The following is a 9202-nucleotide window of genomic DNA, read 5'->3' on the forward strand; positions in this document are numbered from 1 at the left end:
GTGCGGTTCAGAGACAAACACTTGCTCCTTCCACTTTCTCTCTGCCCCTCTCTTCACCTGCCATCACTTTTAGTTCTTTGTCAAAGTAAAATTAAGGGTAACTGCGGTACGAAGCAGCCTCAAGGAGGATGACACAGGCCCAGGATGTCATTCTAATGACCCGGCCTCCGAGTCCTTCCCAGGGGGCTGGCGGACAGCATTAAAGCAGAAATTGGCGGTGCCCGGGGCCGGGAGCCCCAGAGAGGGTGTCCTCTGATTTCCTAGGAACGGAGCCCTTAGCTCTGCAGCAGTCTAGACCTGCACTGTCCTGAAGAAGGCACCGCAGACAGAGCAGGAGGAGCACGTGTGAGAAGGCCCGCCCACCCCAAGGGATTTGCAGGGGCAATTATTACTCAAAGGAAGATTTTTACGCATCATCCACCCTCCACTCCCACACGCAAAGCCCTTGCCAGCTGCCAGCGCGTCAGGGTGCCTTCCAGTTGACACAGAGATGTGAACTTGGGGTCCATTAAGCATGGACGGACTTAGTGAGTTCACGAATCTTCTGAGATTGTCTAAAAAATTGTAAGTGTGCATGTTTTGAAGAATTCTGACTAGGGATTTTATCAAACATTTTAAAGAGTTCATGAGCCCTGTGAGAATAAGAATGAATCACTGTGTTAACCCAGCATATTCAGGTGAGCAAGTGTGGGCAGGTCACCGAAATGCATCAAGTCTCAGTGACGGGGAGGGGTGGTGGCCCCACCGTGAGCACTCGTGGTCCGAAAGGCCTGCTGCAGAGGCTGGAGAAACGCTAGACGGACTTGGCAGTGATCCTCACGGTGTCACACAGCTCTCCTCGCAAATAATCTCTGAGACGGGATTCTTGGTATTTGGTGACTTTAAAAAACAGAGAAGCATGGTCAGACGGGAGCAGGGGGTGCACAGTGACCTGCGTTTTTCTTTCTTAGATGTCCCTCCTTGGACAGAAGTGCCCCCCCAGCCCTCTCAACCTTAAAGTGTTTGAAACCAGCACCCCCTCTGTCTTGTTCGCTCTCTCAATTGAGGAGATCCAACTTTTTTGAAACCCTAAGTCTCTACATGTTTAATTTTTTCCTTTCTGATTGCGTTAGCATGACAATCATTTTCAGTAAATAATTAAATAAGACAGCATCAACATACTATGAATTTCGATAACAAACTTTTATATTTAAAACGCTATTGAAGATGCATCTCTAAATGAGAAGAGGGGCTTTTTCCTTATTCATGTAATTGTGAATGAATAGTTTTATCAATACAATCAGACAAGGTCAGCATCAATCCTATTCTAATATTTCATATTTAAGGATTTAAACATTGAGAAACTTCATTTATATGAATAAGTAAAGGGAAATGGCCGTTTGATCACAGTAATGTCAATTCTTTGAACTCCTTCCGAGTTAATATGCCCCAAATTACATAGTGATTTATCATCAACATTTAGTCAATGATTTAGCATCTAACAACTTAATTGATCCTTCATTAAAGTTGCCGAAAGGAGAAAAATGGAAACCCCTGGACTTGAAAAAGATTTGTCACGCTATCATCTGAATAATTAATAAGAGTCAGATTAGTAAAAGGCATGACTTCTTTTGTAAAATGGGAGGCAGATACTCATGTTCTTACGGGGATTGGTTTTAGGAAAGTATATTTTTGGAAGTTGGAAATCTGAATGTAGAGCTAATGAAATTCTCCTTGCTTGTGAACAACCTGGAAAGTCGGGCTCATCTTGGTTTAAAGATTTCTGCTGTAGCACCTGGAACGGTACTTTGTGGGTATTGAACAGAAATGTGATACTATAATAGCTGGTGATACAGCATAATCCAGAGAAAACACAGTGGGATCAAGTCCCCAGTAAGGGATTCTCAGCGTACTTCCCGTGCAAGTAAACAGCTCCATAAATCTCAACATTATGATATTCTCAGTGTTTGACCACAGGTTCTGCAGAGACCCCCTGATTAGTGTCTAAGCTCATAAAAAAAAAATACGAAATATGCCTATTTATCAAAGCCAATATTCGGGAATTCCTAAATGGAAAAGTGCCAGGCTCCTTATTCAAAGATAATCCCACTCTCTGGGAGAGCTGCACTGATTTATGTCTGTCCCGCTGCCTTGTTCAAGCTCACATGCACACACGCTCCCCTACGTCATCTGTCACTGGACTGTGGTGTGTGTGGTAATTCCGAATTTCTATACAGGAGGGACTTCAGGTAGCAGTCTGGCTGGAAGAATGATAACGCTTCAATTGCAAAGCAAATGAGCTATGTTTATGTCGGTGGTCATGACGGGGTACCTTTATAGGCATACCGACATAGTAGCTGGGCTTGGCCATGTCACATACTCTGTCATCTACAACAACAGTGCAGCATGGATTTGGAGGCCAAGAGGTTTCTGAAGGTAAAAGAGTAAAGTGGAAAAAGCTCTTGTTCCAAAGTTAGGCTCTGCTGCTGTCATTTTGAAATATGTTATTTCAGACTCTCCAACCTTCAGTATTTTCATGAGCCACATGAGGGAGTTAGATAAGATAGCATTTCTAGAACTTATTTGTCTGACAACATTTTAAAATGTTGAGAGATTTGATGAGATCCCTACAGAGGGAGCTCATGAGAAATAATACTTGCTATAGATCCAAGGGTAATACATTGATTGTGTACACACACACACACACACACACACACACACACACGCATAAATATTAAAATGTGTATGCATACATATACGTTAAATACTGAACGGTATTCTAGATATATGCTGAAACAGCAAAGCAAGAAGACAAAGTATGGATCAGTATGACAATGAATGGCATAGCACAACACTGCACGATTAGTGATGCTCACAGCACAGGTCAGATATTATCTCTGTAGACCAGGGAGTTTTCATGTGACTTCCTATTGTTCTTGGGTGTGGCATACAACTTCTTAAAGGGAGATTGCATAATAATAATGATGATATTTTTCTTGCATGCATATTACAAAATGCATTATAAAAGAAAAATGTCAGTGGCACAAAGTAGTTAGTCGATAAATGTAAATCAAATGAATGAAGAAATGACACAGTGTTGGCGTAGTGTCCAACCGGGGTCCGACTCGAGGCAGAGCAGTGAGAAATGAGAAGGGAACAGGCTTGCGCCTACCTCCACCAGAGGAAACGAGCAGGGTTATAACTCAATACAATGATATCAACTAGAATTTTTTTGGCCACACCGATTGCATGTGAATACTCAAAAAAGATTTTCTTTTCTTGTTTCAGGCTAGCTGCCTGAAAAGCTCCTGGAACTGGAGAGTACAGACAGCGGTCTTGAAAACTGCCCAAGTGCTTTGCTTCGGTGTCCTGATCTTCGGTAAACTTATGCTGACCCTTAACATGGCCCCGAGTAATTATGGTAACTTCTCCAAGTAGGAGAAATTAAAGATGGTGGCCAGCTGTTGTAAGGTATGGGAAAGCTGTCTAAGCCCGGATTCCTGGAAGAAAATGCGCCTGACATCATCGTGTTGGTAGGAAAGGCTTCAGGAAGCACTTAAATGGATACATCCTGGGCCAATTTATCCATTAGGCACAGTAGGCAAAGGCCTACATTACTTTTAGGGATCCCAAAATGTTTTAACTTATTAAAAATTATTTCCTTCTAGGTCAAATAAAATGTTTCAGTATATAATGCTAATATATTCAGCTTTATGCTAATACAGCTATAAAATATAGTTTTACATATATTATTATGGAGGAAGGAGCCTACTAAGGCAAAATTACCTAGAGTCCATGAAAGTCATAATGTAGCCCTGGCAATATTAGAATAAAGTCTTATGACCAAACAATGCAATAAGGTGTCAGTGAGGAAGGGACAAACATAACTGACTCTTGTGCAGGCAGCAGAGGGAGACTGAATAGGAAAAGACTTAATAACAGGAAGGAGAGCCATTTCCAGGCCTGATTGCTTGCATTGTGCACCTCTTCACATGGGAACTGGCCTTTCTGGCCCCGTGAGCTCCACGCGCTGTGATAACGATATTTTGCATCATCGTGCATGCCCTTCGTGTGTGATAGGGCACATTCTTTATTTCTTTTTATATTACAAATGTTTATTTAAAAGGCCTGTTTTAAACCCTATTTTAACAAATAAGTAAGCAGAGATGGAGGAAGTGATTTATCAAAGATAAACGGCCAAGAACAGTGGAATGAGTATAAGACTACACATCAGGAGATCTGATTTCTAACCTGCCTCTGCCACAGACCTGCTGTGTTTCACTCAACGAGTACTTATTGAACGCCTGTTAAGTACCGAGCTCTGTGCTCAGTGTTAAGGATCCAGGGCTAGAAAAAGAGACCGCCATCAGGAAATCGCAATCTAGCAGGTGTAGACCACGTGATAGAAACAGACATTACAATGCACAGCACTAAGGGAGGTGAAGGCAGAGTCGAGGTACAGTGGGAGTCTGGAGGAAGGAACCCCAAGCCTACCTGGGGAGATCAGCGAAGGTAGAGGAAGAAGTTACCAGGCATAAGGGGGAAGGGCAGCCAAGACAGCAGAAGAACAGGTGCAAAGGCTTGGAAGTGGGACTTGTTTTGCTAAGAAAGTAAATATGGTAGGTGATGAGGCTGGGCCAGCATGTAGGCCCTAGATAATAACACATCTTATCCTCCACGTGAAGAGGCAGAACGTACAGATATGAGGCAGCCATTAAGACATTTTATACATCATTTAATTTGGAGCTGGCAAATCACTTACTATGCACGTTCTACTTTAAAAAAGGAGGAACAGATTAGACAATTTCTCAGGTCCCTTCCCACTCTGGTACCTTATGATTCCAAATCCTTAATACCAAGGATCCTCAGAAGAGGACATTTTCCTATTGTGACTTCACGTATCCTTTCAAGTAAAAGATGGAAATCACATTTTTTCCTTAAAACAACTAGATTCAGCATGAAAGAGTCATGCTTAGGGTATTTGTCTTCTGGTCAGAAACTCATCTGACTACACAGAAGCATACTGATGCTCAGAGCCTCCTTCCGGTTAGCGATTCTAACCTGACACTCACTCTTCTTTTGTGTAGAACTAATGAACCAGAGAGAAGTGGCAGCCTGGACCTACAATTACAGTACCAACGCATACTCATGGAATTTCTCCCGGAACTTCTGCCAGAAGTACTTCACAGATTTAGTGGCCATCCAGAATAAAAATGAGATTGCTTACCTCAATGACATCATACCTTACTATAGCTCTTACTACTGGATCGGGATCCGAAAGATCAATAATAACTGGACCTGGGTGGGAACCAAAAAGACTCTCACGAAGGAGGCTGAGAACTGGGCTGACAACGAGCCCAACAACAAGAAGAACAACCAGGACTGCGTGGAAATCTACATCAAGAGTTTGTCGGCCCCCGGCAAGTGGAATGATGAGCCGTGCTGGAGAAAGAAGCGGGCATTGTGCTATACAGGTAGGGTCTTCTCTACTCTGAAATTTGTCTGTTTAAAAAATACGCTTCCCCTGGTTTGTTGATACAGCCACTGAGAAACGCAGTCACAAAATCAGAGACGTCAAAAACAGGGTAAGCTGTCAATCAAACAGCGTTAGTTAGGGAGCACCTTGAAAAACAGATCAGGATTAGAGAAAACTGGACTTTTGAAACTAGACGGAAATTTTAATATCATATGGCCCACCCTTGTCATTTTACAGCTGATGAAACAGATGCCCAGGAAATTTTAATTTCCTAAAATGTATGTCCAGAGCTTTTTTGTACCACTACGGCCTGGCATAAGAGAGAGTATGAGCTGAGAGGGAACTTGGTTGCACCCCTAGGAGACATGGCTGTAACTAATACCCATTGAACATCAACATGTTCTAGGTGTCGTTACGATATTGGTTCATATGTCATGAATCCGTTTCATTTCAGTTGCATTTAGTCCTCATGAGAACCTCACCAAGCACCCTCTTCCATTACTCTCATTTTGCTGATGAGAGGAAGGCTCAGAGCTAGTAAGGAATCTGCCTCGGGCTCTAAGCTACTTACTGACAGAGCCAGTTTCCAACTCACGTTGACTCCAAAGTTGGTGTTTTTCAGCCACACAGGCCACCACACTCCTTGCTTTACATTCTCGTGAGACAATCTGAGAACATGACCAAGGATCATAGAGCTTTATAGACTCCCTTCAGTGACAACAGATCTTAAAGGTCTGTTGGACTTTGGTGGGGGTTGGAGGACAAGGAAAAGGAAGAGGTAACTGCAGGTGAGATGCTGTGGGTATGTTTGAGTCTCAGCTCCCCTAGTTCCAGACTAAGCAGACATGCGCGAAAGCTTGTCCTCCTGGAGCCACACACCTGGTGCCAGATCTGACCCCACCTTTCTGTCTGGAGGAGCCCGCACCCTGTAGCACATGGCACCAGGCTAGCGAGAATACTAGCAAGGGAACCCCCTGATCGAGGGAGCCCTGGGTGCTCTGAAGCTGCCCCTGCAGTCAATCATCTTCCAGATGTCACGCTGTGCTATCTATGCTCTAAACTCCGTAGATGATAAACACCTCCCCCAGTCGACGGTGGAAACAGACTTCACCGTAGAGAGTATTCCATTTATCCCTCTCCTCGCCAGAGCCTCCTAGCTGAGGGAAAACATCCATAAATGCATTGTTACGTAGTCAGGTCTCATTTTATAAATTATTTATTTATTCTTAAACAAAGTAATTAATTAACAACTTGTTCTTCAAAGGCTGGGATGGATTTTACCAGGACATTAGCTCATCGACCTGCTCTCCCAGTTGGCACCCTCCCCTTTCTGGACAATGCCTCCCTAGAACTGTCCCCGTCAGATGATCTTGGCTGCCACTAGGTGTTCCAATATGCCACTGCTTCCGATCCCCACCCAAACTTCAACATCCGTATCTGCAAGATAGTCATTTCCAATAAAGGAATTAAAATGAAAAGACGGAAAAGACACTGAAAGTTACCGGCATGAATGTCGCCACCCCTCTAACCTGCAATGCTGGCCGACATCTCTGATCGGCACAGTTTCACCTGAGTACAGTTGGCTTTGATCTCCACTAATGCAATGCTCTAGGCAGCCACTATCGCTGATCGGCATCTTGCCATTCAAGATGTAAAGGGTGTAGGGAACCACCAGTTCTCTGTAGGAGACTGATGAGAAATAGATATGTATACTGCAACAAGAAACTAAGCTGAATAATTCCCTAAATGTCAGGATGTGTTAGACCTCAGAACAGGCTATCGAAAAAAATTTACTTGCTGAATCATCATTATGTTCTTTCTTGGAGTTCCAAAGGGACGAACAAGTTATAACCTGCTTGGAAACCCTGAAATGGAGTAAGATATAGAATACTAGCTGTTTTTTCATTCCTAGACTCCTGAGATCCCAAGGAAGCTACAATCAGAACATTCGTACACTCTGAGAACACAAGGCGGGCAGGCATTGCTACTGCAAAGCACTTCCGCCTCGCCTCAGGGTACACCCTGACCGGCCAAGGTGGATAGGATGGGAGATGCAGACCAAATCTCTGTCTACCAGCTCCTGCGACCTCCTGCATCTTCTCTACTTGACACCCCTCCTGGTGCCTGCTCAGTGGAGCTCCACCAACCTCTCTGGGTGTCACGGGAACTTCTGCAGAACCCTGCATGGCTTACAGAATTAGAGCATCTCAGAGTTGAGAGGAAACAGAGGTCATTTAGCATTGTCCTCTATGTGACCTATGCATTTCCTCTTGTAATAGACCCCGAAGTGGACCAATGTGTGGCCAGGGCTTAGCGCAGAGGAAACACCAGCAGAAAGTAGTCTAGCCACAGACCTCACCCAGCTCTGACCTCGCCCAGGCTCTGACCTCGCCTGTAAAAACCTCAGCGAGCGTCCTCAGTGCTTGGACAGCATCAGCTCCAACACTAACCCTCCACCCCCTGCGCAGTGCATACATCGTCAGAGGCTCCTGCAAAAGAAAGGCCGGCCCTTCTCCAGTCTGTCACCCACGTGGCGCAGACTTAGTGAGGGGGGCCTGGCAGGTTGGCCAGGCTCTGCACCACCTAAGGCTCACATATTAGACCTGTGAAACATCTCCTCATGAGACTGTGTGCTTTTACCACGAGTAGGTCTTAGACATCTCATCTGGTTCCTCTGCTCCTCTACCACATGGTTCTGGTCATAGGTTTGAAATGAACAAAAGGTGGCAGGGTTTTGACCGTCACCGTGGACACGCTGGGCTCCATGATGTGGTTGGTCTGAGATCACATATAGTAGGCAGCAGAGCCAGGATTCTGATCACATGTGTGTGACCCCACATCTGGTTCCTAATCGCTCTACTGTACTATCGGTCACAGGGGCTTCTGAATAGTGGAGTGAGTATTCTCGGTTAAAAAGCCACAGTCCATTTTGTACCACAGAGGAGTTTCTGTCTACACTCCATTGGTGGCTCTGCCTGTCCCTCTGTGTCCACACATAGCAATCCCTCCCTAGGAGCAGTGAACGCAGCCTGGAGTGGAAGCCATGCAATGTCCCAGCGGCTCCCACGATGCCCTTCACAGGGAACAGGCTGGCTCCCCAGGACGCCAGTTTTCTGTCATCCAGCTGTCTCAGTCCCACCGAGAGGAGCCGAGTCTGTGGCTCTGAACAAGAATCCAGCTTCCCTTCGCACGCTCTGACCCTCTGTCCCCGTGCAGCCTCGTGCCAGGAAACGTCCTGCAGCGAAAAAGGAGAGTGCATCGAGACCATCGGCAACTACACTTGCTCCTGCTCCCAGGGCTTCTACGGGCCGGAGTGTGAACACGGTGAGCAGCTGGCTGTCATCACTGCGGCCGCGGGGCGCCCGCAGCGGCAATGCAGGGAGGGAGCCACGCCGGAGATTCCGGCACATGAAGGCGGGTGCCGGGTCCCAAGTCCCCTCCATCTGCCCGCCTGCCCCCCTCGGGGTGCTCCTAGACACACGCTCTGGGTCAAAACGCTTTCTTCTTAGAACAACTGCTTGTAAAATCCTAGAGGGTGAAAAAGAAATGTAACAGTAGCAAAGCAAAGTCAAATTTTACTTGTTTGAAATAAAAACCAGTGAAGAATGATTATTTCTCAAGATGTAGCCCATACGAAGGGACCAAGATGACCAGGTCGGGTTGGAAACCTAGAAAGACGGGCTTAAGAGGGCTATACTCATAGTTCCATCGCCTCACGTCTAAGCCTGCAATGGAAAAACCAGTATT

At 45.4% G+C, this 9202-nt stretch overlaps 1 protein-coding gene across 1 annotated transcript in view; it reads left to right on the forward strand.

The window, feature by feature from the left end:
• The first annotated feature begins 3302 nt into the window (after window positions 1–3302).
• Window positions 3303–9202, forward strand: part of SELP (selectin P) — a 26903-nt gene continuing 21003 nt past the window's right edge. Inside the window, 3 exon segments of the mRNA XM_023537595.1 lie at window positions 3303–3358; window positions 5067–5453; window positions 8672–8779. Of these exon segments, the coding sequence (XP_023393363.1) occupies window positions 5072–5453; window positions 8672–8779 (490 nt within the window). The 5' untranslated portion in view covers window positions 3303–3358; window positions 5067–5071.

Source organism: Pteropus vampyrus, unplaced genomic scaffold (genome assembly GCF_000151845.1).
Source record: "Pteropus vampyrus isolate Shadow unplaced genomic scaffold, Pvam_2.0 Scaffold194, whole genome shotgun sequence".
In the NCBI taxonomy this organism is placed as follows: Eukaryota; Metazoa; Chordata; class Mammalia; order Chiroptera; family Pteropodidae; genus Pteropus; species Pteropus vampyrus.